Here is a 17,278-nt window from a genome sequence, read left to right as displayed (position 1 = left end):
CTTTTGTGTTTCCTCCCTCATGATTCTCTCTGCCCACCAATCTCCAGGAAACAACTGATCTACTTTTGGTCCCTATAAGTTAGTTTGAACTTTCGAGAATTTTATACAAGTGGTATCATCCAGTATGTATTCTCTTATGCCTGGCTTCTTTCACTCAGCAAAACTACTTTGAGATGATTCAAACAAGTTGTTGCATGTATCAATTGTTCATTCTTTTTTATTGCTGGGTAGTAAATGCCCTCATTGTATGGATAATACCACATTTTGTCTATCCATTAATCTATTGATGGACATTTGGATTGTTTCCAGGTTTTGACTATTACAAACAAAGCTGCCCTGAACATTCATGACAAGTTTTTGGATGGGTATATGCTTTCATTTCTCTCGGATAGAGACCTAAGAGTAGAATAACTGTGTTATATGGTAGGTATATGTTTTACTTTTTAAGAAACTGCCCAACTGTTTTCCAAAATGGTTGTGACATTCTACATTCCCACTGGAAGTACATGAGAATTCTGGTTGCTGCACATCTTTGCCGACATTTTGTATGCTCAGTTTTTTATTTTTAGACATCCTAACTGATATGTGTTAATTGAGTTTAATTTGCATTTCCTTAATGGCTACTGATATGAGCATCTTTCCATGTGCTCATTTGTCTCCAGGTATCTTCCTTGGTGAATTATCTGTTTGAATATTTCCTCCATTACTTTGCTGAGATGTTTGGTTTCTTATTATTGAATTCTGAAAGTTTTTTAAAGATATATATACATTTTGATATGTCCTTTATCACATAAGCTATCTGCACATATTTTCCCCAGTCTGTGGCTTATCTTTTCGTGCTCTTAAAGAGTTTCTTTCAAAGAGGAGGAGTTCTTAATTTTGACAAAATCCAATTAATTTTTTTTCTTTTATGGATCTTGCGTTGAGTGTCATATCTAAGAAATCTTTGCCTAATCCTACGACACAAAGATCTTCTCCTATGTGTTCTTCTATAAGTTATTTTTTGTATATGGTGAAAGTTTTGGACAAAGGATTTATTTTGGGGGGGGGCAGTGTGGAGGGGAATATATGGATATTCAATTGTTCCTTGAACCTACTGAATTGCCTTTGCATCTTTGTCAAAAATCAACTGACCATATTTGTTTGTATTTACCTCCAAATTCTTACTTTGTTACATTGATCTATTTGTCCTTCCTGACACTCTCATCTTATTTAATATAGCTTTAAAATGTCTTGAAGTCAGATAATGTAAGTCCTCTAATTTTGTTCTTTTTCCAAGTTGCTTTAGCTATTCTAGGTCCTTTGCACTGCCATATGAATTTTACAATAAACTTGTCCATTTGTACAAAAAAAAAAAAAAAAAGAAAGAAAGCCTGCTGAGATTTTGACTGGGATTGAATTAAATCTGTAGAATAAATTGGAGAGGAATGGACATCTTAACAATATTGAGTCTTTCAATTCATAAACATGGAATATCTAACCATTTATATAGGTCATTTTAATTTCTTTTTAAGTTTTGTAGTTTTCAGTGAAAAGGTTTTGCACATATTTTGTCACATTTTCCCTAGGTATTTCATCTATTTTGATCATAATTTAAATGGGTTTTTAAATTTCATTTTCTGATTATTCATTGTTAGTATATGAAAATGCAATTTTTGTATAATAATCTTGTATACTGCTTATTAGTTTCAATAGCTTCATGTAAATTCCGTAAGATTTTCAATATATGTGATCAGGTCATCTGAGCATAAAGAGAGTTTTACTTTTTCCTTTCCAATCTGGATGCTTTTTATCTCTTTTTTTGCTGCCATTTCAGGATGATCCTTCTCTTTCTACTTTGCTGAGAGTTTTTAACAAAAAATGGATGTTGAATTTTGAAAAATGTTTTCTTCTGCATCTATTGAAATGATCATACAGTTTTTCTTTTTTCATCTATTAATATGGTGAATTGCATTGATTGATTTTTGAATATTAAAACAGCCTTGCATTCCTGAGACAAACTCTATTTGATTGTGTTGTTTAGTCCTTTTTACATGTGTTTAAGTTTGATTTGCCAAATTCTTGTTACCTTTTTCCCTCTATGTTAAGGAGGGATATTGGTCTATAGTTTACTTTTCTTGTAATGTCTTTTTCTGGTTTTGGTGTAAAAATAATGTCCTTATGAAGTGAGAAGTAGTCCCTTCTCTTCAGTTTTCTGGAGTATCTTGCGGAGAATTTGGTATAATTTCTTCCTTAGATGTTTGGTAGAATTCACCAGTGTTTCTTTGTGGGAAAGTTTTTAATTTAAAATATAATTTCTCTAACTGATTTAGAGTTTTTCAGATTATCTATTTCCTCTTGAAAGAACTTTGCTAATTTTTTTCTTTTAAGAAATTTATCCATATTATCTGTTTTTGAATTTGTTGGCATAAAGTGTTTTATAATATGTCCTTAATATTTTTTAATACCTATAGAATTTGTAGTAAGGTGACCTCTTTCATTGCTCTTTTATAAAAAAATTTATTTATTTTTATTTATTTATCTTTGGCTGTGTTGGGTCTTTGTTGCTGCACATGGGCTTTCTCTAGTTGTGGTGAGCAGGGGCTACTCTTCGTTGCAGTGTGTGGGCTTCTCATTGCGGTGGCTTCTCTTGTTGCGGAGCACGGGTTCTAGGTGCGTGGGCTTCAATAGTTGTGGCATGTGGGCTCAGTAGTTGTGGCTCAAGGGCTCTAGAGCACAGGCTCAGTAGCTGTGGCACACGGGCTTAGTTGCTCCGCGGCATGTGGGATTTCCCGGACCAGGGCTCGAACCCGTGTCCCCTGCATTGGCAGATGGATTCTTAACCACTGCATCACCAGGGAAGTCCTTTCATTTCTGATATTGGTGATTTATGTCTTCTCCCTTTTTTTCCTGCTTAGTCTGGCTGGTGTTTTCATCAATTTTATCAGTATTAAAGAATCAGCTTTTTGTTTCATTGGTTTTCTATGTTGTTTTCACTTTTCTATTTCACTGATGTCTGAGCTGATTTTTGTTATTTCCTTTCTTCTGCTTACTTTGGGCTTACTTTGTTCTTCTCTTTTCTAGTTTCTTAACATGAAAGCCAAGGTCATTAACTTGAAGTCTTTCCTCTTCTAGTATGCACATTTAATGCTATTAATTTTCCTCTCAGTACTGTTTTAGCTAGTTTCAAAATTTTTTTATATGTTGTGTTTTAACTTTTCTAGATCAAAAGACTTCCTAACTTTTTGAGTTGTCCTTTGATCTATGTGTTACTTATTATTATTATTTTTTTTGCTAAATGTTGGGAGATTTTTTTTTTTTTAATAAATTTATTTATTTATTTATTTTTGGCTGTGTTGGGTCTTCGTTTCTGTTCGAGGGATTTCTCCAGTTATGGAGAGCGGGAGTCACTCTTCATCGCGGTGCGCAGGCCTCTCACTGTCGCGGCCTCTCCCGTTGTGGAGCACAGGCTCCAGATGCGCAGGCTCAGTAGTTGGGGCTCAGGGGCTTAGTTGCTCTGCGGCATGTGGGATCTTCCCAGACCAGGGCTCGAACCTGTGTCCCCTGCATTGGCAGGCAGATTCTTAACCACTGCGCCACCAGGGAAGCCCCAGGTTGGGAGATTTTTAAAAGATCTTTATGTTAATTCTAATTTTATTCCTCTGTGGTCAAATAGCACAGTTTGTATTACTTGAATCCTTTTAAACTTATTGAGACTTGTTTTATGGGCCAGAATATGCTCTATTTTGGTGAATGCTCCAGGTACACTCAAAAAGAAAGTGGAATCTGTTTTGCACAGAATGTTCTATAGTGTCAATTAGGTTAATTTTTGTGACAGTGTGATTTCAGTCTTCTATATTTCTACTGATGTTATGGCCACTTATCAATTATTAAATGAGTAGTGTTGATATCTCTAAAGATAACCATAAACTCTTCTATTATTTCTTGTAACTCTAACAGTTTTGATTCATATATTTTGAAAATCTTTTATTAAATGCATAAACATTTAAGGTTTATTATATCCTCGCCATAAATTGCCTCATAATCATCACAGAATGACTTTCTTTGTCACTGGTGATATTCTTTGCTCTAAAATCTACTTTCAACTCAATTTAGTCACTTCAGTATTCTTTTGATTGGTATAAGCAAGACATTTCTTTTTCCATCACTTTATTTTCACCCTATTAGCATCTTTATATTTAAAATGGGTTCCTTCTAGATAATATATATTTGGGTCTTTTTTATTCAAACTGATAATCTCTGCTTTTTAATCAGAGTATTGAGATCAATACTTTTAATGCGATTATTGATATGGTTGAGTTTAAATCTACCATCTTACTATTTGTTTTCTATCTCACCTATGTTCTGTTTTCTTTTGCCTTTGTTTTTCCTTTCCACTGAGTCTTTTATATAATCCCATCTCATCTCCTTTGTTGACTTACTCTATAACTCTTTGTGTGATTTTGGTGGTTAAATTGCATTGTACAGATCCTTCACTTAGGATAGTTTACCTTCATATTACACCACTTCACTTGCAGCCTAAGAACCTATAAACAATATTCTTCCATTTCTTTCCTTCTGACCTTTGTGCTTTGGTGTGATACACTTTTCTTTTACATATGTTAAAAACCTCATAATACATTGCTATCAATTTTGCTTTAAATAATTATTTATTCTCCAAGTAGTTTTAAATAGTAAGCAAAAGTCTTTTGTTTTTATCTGGGTAGAGTGGTCTTTCTTCCTTTGTGTGGATCTATAATTCCATTTTATATCACTCCTATTCATCCTGAAGGATTACCTTTAACATTTCTTAGAGTTCAGAGTCTTCTGGTGTTAAATTATTTCAGCTTTGAAATGTCTGAAAAAGTCTTCATTTTATCTTCATTTTATAAAGATATTTTACTGAATATAGAATTCCAATGTATATATAGTTTCTCTTTCAGTACACTTGCTCTGTTATTTTCTGGCTTGCATTGTGAAGAGTGAGCAATTTGTTCTTACTCTTTTTCCCTCTGTAATATGACCTTCCTTGTGCAATGTGTCTATTTTTCTGTGCTGGTTTTTGTGATTATTTTCTTTATCACTTGCTAGAAGCAATTTTATTTTGATGTGATGATATAATTTGCTTCACATTTCTTGTGCTTGAGTTCATTAATATTTTTGTATCTGTATAGAGCCCCCCACCTCAGTTTTTAAACATTTCAGTAATTGCCCTTCTACTCCATCTTTCAGGGACTTCAGCTGTGCTTGTATTAGACTGCTTGATATTTTCCCACAGCTCACTGAAGCAGTGTTCTTTTTCTTTTAAAATTGTCTTTCTGTATTTCATTTTGGATAATTTCTAAGTGAGATAAGTCAGACAGAAAGACAAATACTGTATTCTCTCATTTATGTGTGGAATCTTAAAAAAAAAAAAAGCCTCATTGAGACAGAGTGAAGTAGTTGTTGCCAGAGACCGGGTGGGGGCAGATGGGGGAGGGAATAGGGGTAGAAACCACCAGTTATAAGGTAAATAAGCTCTGGGAATTTAATGTACAAAATGGTGACTGTAAGCAACAATATTGTCTTATTTATTTGAAAACTGCTAGGAGAGTAGATCTTAAATGTTCTTACCATACACACAAACAAATGGTAATTATGCGATAAATATGTTAACTAACCTTATTGTGGTAATTACTTTGTAGTATATATGTGTATCAGAGCATCACATTGTATACCTTAAGCTTACATGATTTTTATCAATTATATCTCAATAAAGTTGGAAAAAAGAGGAACCATTTCAATGGCAGAAAACTCAGGTTAGGAAGGTACAAACTGGGGAGACTTAAATGTCTCCTCTCCCCTCCACTCAACACTAGATCAATTGTTGTTTGCTTGGTTAAGCATTGGATGAAGTGGTTGGGTTACATTTAGGAGTCATGGACAAAAATTACAAACTGAATTTTTAAACTCTGATATCTTGCTGCACACACCAGAGATGCTTGTACTATGTGAGACCCAGGACGCTGCAATGGCAAGTTAAGCATGGAAGATGGGGCTCCTTGAACCTCAGCCAGACTGAATGCTCCTCCTTCCCCAGTTAAAATAATACTATACTTACCCTGGCTCCAGCCCCCTCCTCTTTCTTGCCTCCTGGAGGTGGGCATAGCACAGACCCTCCAGAAGGGCTGGGGCTGGCTTGGCTCTATTAGCCCCCAGTGCCTGCAGGGATGCCAGGACTGTCTCTCCTAGTCTCATCCATGAATGCAGATTTCACACTTCTGTTTGGCCTCATGGCCAGTTAGCTCCACCTGCTGCTTGGAACTACTTAGAGGCAGGGGCAGAGGATGGCTGGAATTCCTGTATTGCTAGGGCTGGAGGCAGGGAGTGGAGAAGTGAAACTCTAAGCACAGAAATACTACCAAAAAGAGCCAGGGCAGATGCAGGAGGGAAAATGGGGTCCTGGTTTTGCTCTCTAAAGCTTGAGACTATTAATGGCGAGGAAGGAATGTTTACAAAGTCACATGATCACTACTGCTACAAAGAAGGAGAGACTACATAGGGGGTGAAATTTTGGAATATTTTAATCCCATCCTTTCTCTCACACAAGACTCCCTGAGGAGCCATCTTCCATCTTGTCAGCAGCACAGACCCCAGAGGAGGGTCTATAGCTGGATCTTCAAAACAAAAATTAAGTTTCTAAACAGGATTTTGGGATTCATGGCAGAGATCTAAAATCTTATACTTTCCAGAAAGCAGTCTTAAAATAATCTGAGGGGTAAGAGGAGAAGGAATGGAAGAGGGGATCTTACATTGCCTGAGGTTAAGCCAGAGTTGATTGAGTTTATCCGGACTTGAATGCATTAAGTTTTCTCTCATCAAGAACAGTGACTAGATAATAGAGGTTAAATTTATTTATGGGAAAACACAGTTACATCTTTTTAACATGAGTAGACATTCCTTCCAGAAGTATTTACATAGGTGACAGACATATTGGACATGTTGAGGAGACCATGTGCCAAGTATGGTCCTAAGTATTGGGAAAGTCGAGAAATTAATACAGTAAAGAGCTCTCCTCTCGTGAACTTACATTCTAGCGGAGCAAGCACACAAATAAAAACCATAAGTTCAAATGGTGACGAGCACTCTAATGAGATAAATAGCATGGTGGAATGAGCGGTCTATTTTAGATAGGGTGGCTGGAGGAGCCATCTCAGGGAAGTGACATTTCGAGTAGAGGTCTGAATGAGGTGCAGAAGTAAGTCATGGAGATATTTGCAGAAGAGGTCTCCAGGAACAGAGAAGAAGTGGGAAAGTCCCAGCTTGGATCCAAACCTCCACAGGCAGGAGCAGAGGAGTGGGGAGATGGGGTTGAAATGAGCATGGGCTGTAGAGCTGTCAGGGGCTCATGGACTTTGGTCTGTCAGTGACGACTTCCCAGCAGAGGAAGTGTAGAGTCATGAGTAGAGTTTAGAAGATGTTTGAGGAAGGGAATCAGCACTGGCTATTCTCCCATTTATCTGCTTCTCTTCCCTATAAGACTTTTTGAAAATGCTGTCTATTCTCACTGTCCCAAGCCCTCTCTTCTCATTCTCTCTTGAAGTCACTGCAATCTGGCTTTCATCCTCACCTCTGCCCTTGACTGCCTTTGTCAAGGTCTCCAATGGAGTCCATGTTGCCCAGCCCAATGGGTGTTCTTGGTCCTCATCTTTACAACATTTCCTCCAGTTGTTCATCCCTTCTCCTCAACGTCTCCACTTGTCTTCCAGGATACCCCATTCTCCTGATGGGTTTCTTACCTGCTCCTTCTCAGTTTGTCCCAGTTTTCTTGACTTGTTCCTTCTCATCTGACCCCTTGACACTGGAGTAATTCAGGGGTTGGTCCTTGAGCCTCTTCTCTTTACTATCTTTATTCATTCCCTTGATAACCTCATCCTGGCTCGTGACTTCACATGCCATTTATACACTGATGATTTCCAAATTTATGTCTACAGCATGAACCTTCTTCCGAACTCCACTAGTATATCTAACTGCCTACTTGACAATTCTACTTGGGTGTGTCTAATGGGTATCTCAAACTTAACATGTCCCAAAGCTCACTGTTGATTTTTCCCACAAATCCAGCCCCTCCTGTGGTCTTCTCTATATCTGTTAAATGGCAGCTCCATCCTTAGTCATTCATTCAGGCCAAGAATTTTTGAGTCATTGTTTGCTCTCACCTATACCTTACATCTAATCTGTTAGTGGGTATTACTGATTCTATTGTCAAAACATATCTATAATCTGACCACTTCTCCCTGCCTCTGCTACTGTCACCCGAGTCCTAAGCAGCTGCTATGTGGCTGTGGTTGCCTCTTACAGTTCGACCTGCTTCCACCCTTGCCAGAGAGATCCTTTTAAAGTAAGTCAGATGATGCCAATCCTCTGTACAGTACTCTGCAGTGGCTTCTCATCTCATTCACCGTAAAAGCCCAAGTTGCTGCATGATTTCTCCCACTGCCCGGCATCACCCACTCCTCCACACTCACCTCTGACAGCTCTTTCCCTCATTCACACATGCCCAGCTATACTGGTCTCCTTGCTGGTTTCAGAACATGCCTTAGGGACATGGCCCCTGCTGTTCCCTCTCCCTCCACTTATCCTCACCTTGACCTCATTCCTTCAGGTTCTTGCTGTAGGCCTTTCTTGACTACTCCATTTAAAATACACAACATCCCCTCCCTGAGGGTTCCATAAACCTCTTCTTTGCCCTATTTTTCTACACAGTATTTCTAACACGCTTTATATTCCAGGTATGTGTTTATTTCACTTGCCACCTGCCTCCCACACTGGAATGAAAATTTTAGGAGGGTGGGGACTTTCACCTGTTTTGTTCAAGGCTGTACCCCTAAGTGTCTGGAACACAGGCACATGGGAAGCTCTCAATCTGCTCTCAATGGACAAAAGATCAGTAAGGCAGAAGGTGATAAAGGGATTTCCAGCACAGAAGCACAGAGGTGAGTAAAGGTGAACTCAGGAGATGAGGAGATCTGGACCTGGCCAGGACCTGCCACTGACCCCTTGTGTGATCCCTGCTCTTCCTTCCTCTCTCTAGACTGTGTCATCCTTCATGAAGCCAGGGTTGAACTTGATGACCGTGACGGCTCCTCCAGCACCAGCTTTCTCAGATGTGGATCCTAAGCTGGGGAAGGAGCTAGTTTGGGGGTGCCTGGAGCCTGAGGCTCCTAGAAGAAGTACTGGAGGCTGGACCACAGGGGAGAGAAAAGGCGAGGCTATAGCTGAACATGCAAGGACTTGCCTGTAAGAGGAAGACCTGGGCTCGCCTTTCTCCCCCAAAGCCTTCTGACTTCTCTCTCTCCTTCCTGCCCTGCCCCCCACACCCCACTCCAAGCAGGCTTTCTAGTAAAACCTGAGTGGCAGGAAAATAACTTTTCGGCCACTCCTGCAGTTTCCAGCTCAGGCGTCTTCTGGTTTGCAGCTCTCCAATCTTCCTCTGTGGCAATGCTGGATGCTGCTTCTCCGGTATCTCCGGTATCTATTGCACTTGATGGACATCCCTGCCTTCCCTGGTGGAGAGGCTGGCCTGGGAGCAGACACACCCACGCTTGCTCCACTTGCTGGCTGGGGGACCTCTGCTCTGAGCCGCAGCTGCTCGTCTGTGAAGTGCAGCGGGTTAAATGAGATAGTGGATGAGGCTTGTTTAGCATCATGTCTGGTAAACAGTAGGCTTTGAAGGTTTGCCTCCTTTGCCTTCTCCCCAGGGAGACTCACAGCCCTGGTCTGTTCACCCCTGCATCCATGCCTAGGCCAGTTAGTTGTGTGCTCATGTGGCATGGCATTGAATCGTACCCATCGCTCTGTTCCTATACCTGTCTTCCCATCAGATGGGAGTTTCCTGGGAGCAGGAGCTGTGTCCTCCTAAATCTGGGGCTTTCTGAGGTCAGGGGTTGTATCTCCCTGGGAGGCTGGGGTGGTAGTCAAGGCCCTCCCCAGTACACTGGTCCAACTGGGGCCCCAGAGACCAAGACTCACCTTGACTCTGCATTGTGGCCTGGTTTGATGCAGATAGTAAGCAGGGAGGCATGTTTTAGGGAAGAAGGAAGAGGCACTCTTTGATACTCTGCACCAGACAGACCCATCTGGATGCCTGGAGCAGTTAGACAGCTTAATGACAGTGAAACAGTGCACAAATACAAAGAACAGGTGAGGTTAGAAAAGGGCCACACTGGGGCTGCTCACAGTGGGGCTGAGCAGGACCCCAGTAAGGCAATTAACTCCTCTTGGTGAAAGCCTCTTCTCCAGGATCAGGTGATGCCAGTCCTCTGTATAGTACTCTTATGTTGCCCAGAATGTGATTTCCCAGGGACCCCCAGGTGAGGGCATCCTGCCAGCTGGAGGAGAGGACACTGAACAGCTCCTTTTCTCTGCTACTGATAAACGTTCATGACTTTGCCCCACTTTTTGCACCAGGGGCAGAACTGTGACTGTCTCTCCACAGGGATCAGATTCACAAACAAGGGCCAGCGATGGGGACTAAAATTGGGAACCAGCAACCCATAGGCCAAGGAGGGGAAGCCAGAGGAAGACATAAGGAAGGCAACCAGGGCACATCAGACAGGCCAACCCAGGAGCCCGGAGAGGAAGAATCACCTCTTGGCCCTTTCTTGGTCTTCTCCCCCTTCTTGGAGCAGCAGATGGGCATAAAAGACAAATGAGGCACGGAGGTCAGGTTCAGGAGGCCACGGAGGAGGAGAGTGAGGATTCTGGGCCTGTGGGAAGGTGACCAGTGCGGGCTGCAGATTGTGAGATGATGTAGGCAACAGTGCGCTGAGCAGAGGAGGAGGCCTCAGGGGATGGAGAGGAAGTTAGTGGCCTCAGAGGATGGAGGTATTGCCTCTTTGGGAAACAGCCTAGTCATGGTGACCCAAGGTGGGAACGTGAGACCTCCTGGTCCAAGTCTGCCTCTCAGGACCATCTGCCCTCATCCCGACCCTTACGAAGGGCTGTCCTCATTCCCCCAGGCAGTGAAATTCGTGACCCATTCCTCCTGCCCCCACAGCTAAGCAACAGTTCGAGAAGGTTGTTTCATTCGGAGAGTTTCTAGCTCTGCAAGAGAAAGAGCCGGGGCCTCTCTGAGCTGGGGATGAGCTGACGTCAGGGCCTCTGCATGTGTCACGGGATATGAGCTCATCCTCATTATCCTGGGCGGGGGATGGACAGCTACCCGGCCTCTTCATGTGGGCCTGTGGGGTCACTCGCACAGGCACCGAGAGAATCTCCCCTGTACACATGCCTGTCTGTGCCCCAGATGGGGCAACGTGAGGGCAGGGCATGGGGCCTCTGAGCCCCTAAACAGCTGGGGCTCCTCCAACCCCTCCCCTGCACACACACACCTCAGCTCCATGCTTCGCCCTCCTCACCACACCCTAGCTTTACCCAGCAGCCAAAGGCTCACACACACTGTCTTCCCTGCAAAGCTCTCATTATGCTATGAATCAGAGGGCGGGAGGTAGATCTGGCGGGTACTAGCCCTTGGAAACCCATAAGACCAGTGTGACTACCTGGAGCAGGGTCTGCTGCCCTGGGACTGACTCTCATGAGCTGGGGAGGGGCAGATGCCTCCTATGTGATGTCAGCAGCAGAGCACAAGGCATGGGTGCCCATGTGTGAGGATACTGGGTCGGTTCTGCTTGGGGGAGGGGGATGGCAGGGGGCAGGGTGGAGAGGGCTTTCCCAGCCCCAGAAGATGGCCATCCCTGTGCTAAGGGGGAGAACATGTGAGGTCCCAGCTGGGCTCAGGGACCAGAGAAGGCATGAGCAGAGGGTAGTAATCTGGAGGCAGGAGTCCCTCCATATGTCTTTCCAGACTAAGCCCCAGGAGCATGGCAAAATTAGCACTATAAATAGATCTATTGGGGGCTGGGAGGGAGGTAGGTGCCTGTGAGGAAAACTGTGGGGAAATCAGAATGCATCTCGAAGTTAGCCCCAGAAATGAGTATTTTCCTTGATATTATTCTAATATTTCTTTTTTGATTAGGTTGTGAAGAAGAGAGTTCAAATGATGTTCATAAAATAAGCTATTAACCAATCATTAAAAAGAAAGGCAAGTCACAGTTCAGTTCTGTTTATACACACATACACACACACACACACACAACACTAAAATGCTCAATGGTAATTATCTCCAGGTGGTGAGATGCACTGTTCTTTCATTCCTTCGACAAATGTTTATAGAGCACTGATTATATTCGACGGTTATGACAGGTTTTGGGGACATAGTAGAAAACACACCAGGCAAAACTCCTGCCTTTTAGAGCTTATTTTCCAATGGGAGATATGGAAAATAAACAAGTGAACAAAAGCATATAAAAGGGCCCTCAATTGTTCTTAGTGAAATGAAGTGAACCAAGGAATAACCCTCTAGATGGGGTCTCAGGGAGGCTCTCTGGCAGGTCCCCACATTTACAGTGAAGTTGAAAAACACAGAGAGCCCCCAGAGGTGGGGAGCACTGGGCTTGTCCTAGTAACTGAGGACCCTCCGCAAGGGTATTTGAACCCGAGGCAGTGGTTTGGATTGTATTCCAGGAGTGTTAGGTCATCATCAGCACCGGGGAGGGACAAGCAAGCTCTAATCCCCACTCTGAAAGCTGGCATAAGCTATTTTTAGAGAGTAGTTTAGAGAAAGTAATGGATGATCTAGTTTTGATTTTATACCTTCATGCATTTCCCCAAAACATTGTATGAAATGTTTGTTTTATCACCATAAGAAGCAATCCTTATTATTTAATTTTTATATATTATATATTTATTTTAAATATATATATAGATTTATATATTACAGACTTAGAATGGTCCATGCCTTGGAGTTTTGGTGAGCATGGCATTCTTGGGAACTTCTGTAACTACAGCCTTCAGCATAGGGCCTGGATAGCCCCTAGCACATGGTAGCCCCTGCAAAGCCTTCTGCTTGACTTTTTGGGCCTAAAGTTGTCAGACTCAACCCTACCCCATCCCAGGACAGAGTTTATTTCCACACAGAATGGAGTTATAGATGTGTCTTGAGAGCAGATGGGTTGTGGGCTAGTGGCCAAGAGCACCCCCCAGCAGCCCCACCCCTTCATGAAAAGTGATTCCTCCCACCTTTACACAACATCTGTACTGGACTGGACTGGACATCCCAGACAGACATATAACTTTCTATTCTGTGCCCTTGGAAATGAATCCCACAGCCTAATAGTGAGGAAACACCCATTTTACAGGTGGAGAAACTGAGATTCAGAAAAAAAGCTTGGCTGAGGTCACAAAACAAGAGGAAAAGGGGACCAGTTTCCTGAGATGCCTCCCTCACCTCCCTGTGCCCAGGTCACAAGTATCACAGGAGTGAATGAGCCCCCAGAGCCCGCTGGCCAGGCAGGAGCTGTGTGTCCCTGCAAAAAGGGGCCCTGAGGGGTTTTTTGCTTAAGGTTCCTATGATGAGTCAGGAAGGGGCTAGAGGAAGTTGACCAACTGGAGCGGTGAAACCAGTCCATCTCCTTCACCTTGGGAAAGAGGCCAGGCTGGGGAACAGTATAAAGGGCATCCCGGCCCCTGCTCGGCTCAGTGCTCCACTAGAAGCTCCTCCAGCCGTCCTCACTGTGAGTCAGGTAAGTGCTAGCTGGCAGAACCAAGGTTGGGACCGGGGGCCTCCCACAGGCCAGAACATGGCTGGGGGTGGCCAGCCAGGTGGGTGCAGGTATCACTTGTGTGCTGGATTCAACAAGACTACTGTTCTTCTAGGAGGGCTCAGGTCACTGTGCTGAGGGCTAGGTGCCATGGTATGGAAACACAGAACAGACAGCAAGCTCCTCCTACCCCATACTTTTTTGGGACCGTATTTTAGAGAGAGAGAGAGAGGCAGAGAGACAGAAAGAGACAGAGAGAGGAGTAAGATGGGGATGAAGGGGAAATATGGCCAATTTCTCTCCTAAAACTGATTGATTTGGGCTGACTGTGATTTTGCCTTCTTTATGGAGGCAGGGTGTCCGGGGACATGCTTGTAACTCTTGGCTGTGCTACCAAAGGGAGAAATGCAGCATGGGGAACACTTTCTATTTGGAGAACCCAGGCTGAGCAGGGGCAGGGAAACCCAGCTTAGAAGTAGGAGACTTGAAAGAACCAGCTCCAACTCTCAGCAACCTTCCAGCCCCCTCCCACCACCACCAGCTAAAGCTCAGATGGTCAGGAGAGAAAGCAGCTCTGGAGCTGAATAGGCCAATCTGTTCATTTTACAGAGGAGAAATCTGAGGTCCAGAGGGGCTCAATGACTTGTCCAGAACCACACAGCATTTCACTGGGAGATTTAAGCCGAGATCACATCATGTGACTCCAGTCCTGGGCGTGCACCCTCACCTCTCAGATCCTCTCGGGATGGGCTACTGATTTTCCAGGACTCGGGAGTCCTGCAGGAGACCTTTCTTTTCCTAGCACCTTCCCTCTTCTTGTCATAATCCCAGAGCTCATCTTTCTTCTTTGTATGTGAAGGTCAGAAACAAGGGAGAGACAAGGATAGGCAAGGGCAGGAGGTGAAGCGGTACCCAGCCCACCTTTGCAGAGCACCTCTGGAAAGAGTCCTCTTTGTTGGCTCTTGGGAACAAGAGGCTCCCAGGAGGGCCTTTCCCTGCCCCTCTCCATTCCTACCCTTCACTCTGCTGCTTCTGGGGAATGATAGCCCAGCGTGGGTGGGAGAGTACCCCCACCCAAGGGAAGAGGGGATGCTGAGAAACCAGGCGCTGCTGCATATTTCCAACGGTTCATCTACTTCCTCGCCTTCAATTAACCCTCTGACCCCTCCTGTTTTTCAGGTTGACCTAAAGCAGCTTCCAAGATGTCCCAGCAAGGTACTCTGCCAGTGACCCTGCCCCCTGCCCTCTGTAAGGAGCCCGTCAAGCCTGTTTCTCCTCCCACCAATATCCAGCAGGAGCAAGTGAAGCAGCCAACTCCACTGCCTGCCCCATGCCAGAAGGTCATCCCAGGGAAGGATCCCTTGGAGCTTGGGGAGAAACACACAACTCCTGTGAAGGAGGTGCCCGAGCAAGGGTGTAAGCCACAGCAACAGGAGCCACAGCAACAGGAGCCACAGCATCCGGAACAACATCCGGAACAGCAGCAGCAGCAGCAGCAGCAGCAGCAGCAGCAGCAGCAGCAAGAGTCACAAAAGCAAGAAAAGCATGTAGAACAGCAGCAGCAGCAGCAGCAAGAGTCACAGAAGCAAGAAAAGCATGTAGAACAGCAGCAGCAGCAGCAGCAAGAGTCACAGAAGCAAGAAAAGCATGTAGAACAGCAGCAGCAGCAGCAGCAAGAGTCACAGAAGCAAGAAAAGCATGTAGAACAACAGCAGAAGCAGCAAGAGTCACAGAAGCAAGAAAAGCATGCAGAACAACAGCAGAAGCAGCAAGAGTCACAGAAGCAGGAAAAGCATGTAGAACAGCAGCAGAAGCAGCAAGAGTCACAGAAGCAAGAAAAGCATGTGGAACAGCAGCAGAAGCAGCAAGAGTCACAGAAGCAGGAAAAGCATGTAGAACAGCAGCAGAAGCAGCAGCAAGAGTCACAGAAGCAGGAAAAGCATGTAGAACAGCAGCAGAAGCAGCAAGAGTCACAGAAGCAGGATAAGCATGTAGAACAGCAGCAGAAGCAGCAAGAGTCACAGAAGCAAGAAAAGCATGTGGAACAGCAGCAGCAGCAAGAGTCACAGAAGCAAGAAAAGCATGAAGAACAGCAGCAGAAGCAGCAAGAGTCACAGAAGCAAGAAAAGCATGTAGAACAGCAGCAGAAGCAGCAGCAAGAGTCACAGAAGCAGGAAAAGCATGTAGAACAGCAGCAGAAGCAGCAAGAGTCACAGAAGCAGGATAAGCATGTAGAACAGCAGCAGAAGCAGCAAGAGTCACAGAAGCAAGAAAAGCATGTAGAACAGCAGCAGAAGCAGCAAGAGTCACAGAAGCAGGATAAGCATGTAGAACAGCAGCAGAAGCAGCAAGAGGCACAGAAGCAGGATAAGCATGTAGAACAGCAGCAGAAGCAGCAAGAGTCACAGAAGCAGGATAAGCATGTAGAACAGCAGCAGAAGCAGCAAGAGTCACAGAAGCAGGAAAAGCATGTAGAACAGCAGCAGAAGCAGCAAGAGTCACAGAAGCAGGAAAAGCATGTAGAACAGCAGCAGAAGCAGCAAGAGTCACAGAAGCAGGATAAGCATGTAGAACAGCAGCAGAAGCAGCAAGAGTCACAGAAGCAGGATAAGCATGTAGAACAGCAGCAGAAGCAGCAAGAGTCACAGAAGCAGGATAAGCATGTAGAACAGCAGCAGAAGCAGCAAGAGTCACAGAAGCAGGAAAAGCATGTAGAACAGCAGCAGAAGCAGCAAGAGTCACAGAGGCAGGAAAAGCATGTAGAACAGCAGCAGCAACAGCAAGAATCACAGAAGCAGGACCAGCATGTGCAACAGCTGGAGCAGGAGAAGAAGGTCTTGGGCCAGCGGCTGGATCAAGAGCCAGCAAAGAATGATGAGCAACTGGAAAACAAAGGGGAGCAGCTGTTGGAGCAGCAGGAGGGGCCGCTGAAGCAGCCTCTGCTTGTCCCAGCTCCTGGCCAGGTCTAAGAGACTGACCCAGCCCAGCCCCTGAAGGGAGAAGTCTTGCCCCCTAAAGAAGCAGGAGGTGTAGTGTCCCCCAAACATATGTAACCACCCCCAGGGTCCCAGAGGCCCCTGGAAATCCCACACAAGTGAAGAGAGAGCCAGTGGCCTGGCTTACCTCCAGTCCCCAGCCTGGGTGGCCCACCTTATCTGTGAACCTGCCTGACCCTGTCCTTCTGCATGTCTCTTGGATAGGGCTTGGGAAGGGAGGGGAGCTATTGCCCAGCACCCACCCCTGATGAGCCCAATCCCAACCTCAGGTGGCCAGAGTCTCTGCTTGAAGAGACAGTGACTATAGCAACTCTGACTGCATTCCCCACTACTATTGCTGAATCTGTGAGTGCATACAATAATACAGAATAAATGTTGGAAGGCCTGGGATCTTGTATTCTCTTTGGCTTTTTACCCTCTGTCGGCTCACCATATAAAAACCTGTGTGGGGGTTAATGGTTGCAAATGACTCTTGGCCAATTTCCAAAGGAGGACAGACATTTTGACCTCTTTTTAATTCTGCTCCCCAAACCACTCAATACATTCAACAGCTTCTAAAAATGAAATCATAACAACACCAAAAGAAAACAAAACGACTTCATTCATGCACCTGAAAGGAGCACTTAGCAGTCATGAAACAACTTCATTCATGCACCTGAAAGT

The 17,278-nt window shown here is 44.3% G+C and overlaps 1 protein-coding gene across 1 annotated transcript; it reads left to right on the top strand.

Moving 5' to 3' along the window:
* Positions 1-13,455: 13,455 nt before the first annotated feature.
* Positions 13,456-17,005, top strand: IVL (involucrin). Its single transcript, XM_082474844.1, has 2 exons — positions 13,456-13,601; positions 14,799-17,005. The coding sequence occupies exon 2, from the start codon at positions 14,822-14,824 to the stop codon at positions 16,586-16,588; it is 1,767 nt and encodes a 588-aa protein (XP_082330970.1). The 5' UTR covers positions 13,456-13,601; positions 14,799-14,821; the 3' UTR covers positions 16,589-17,005.
* Positions 17,006-17,278: the final 273 nt, after the last annotated feature.

The sequence above is a fragment of the Balaenoptera physalus genome, assembly GCF_965194825.1.
Source record: "Balaenoptera physalus genome assembly, chromosome: 1".
NCBI classification, from domain to species: Eukaryota; Metazoa; Chordata; class Mammalia; order Artiodactyla; family Balaenopteridae; genus Balaenoptera; species Balaenoptera physalus.
The sequence above is the reverse complement of the archived record's forward strand: the minus strand, read 5'-3'. Positions and strand labels throughout refer to the sequence as shown.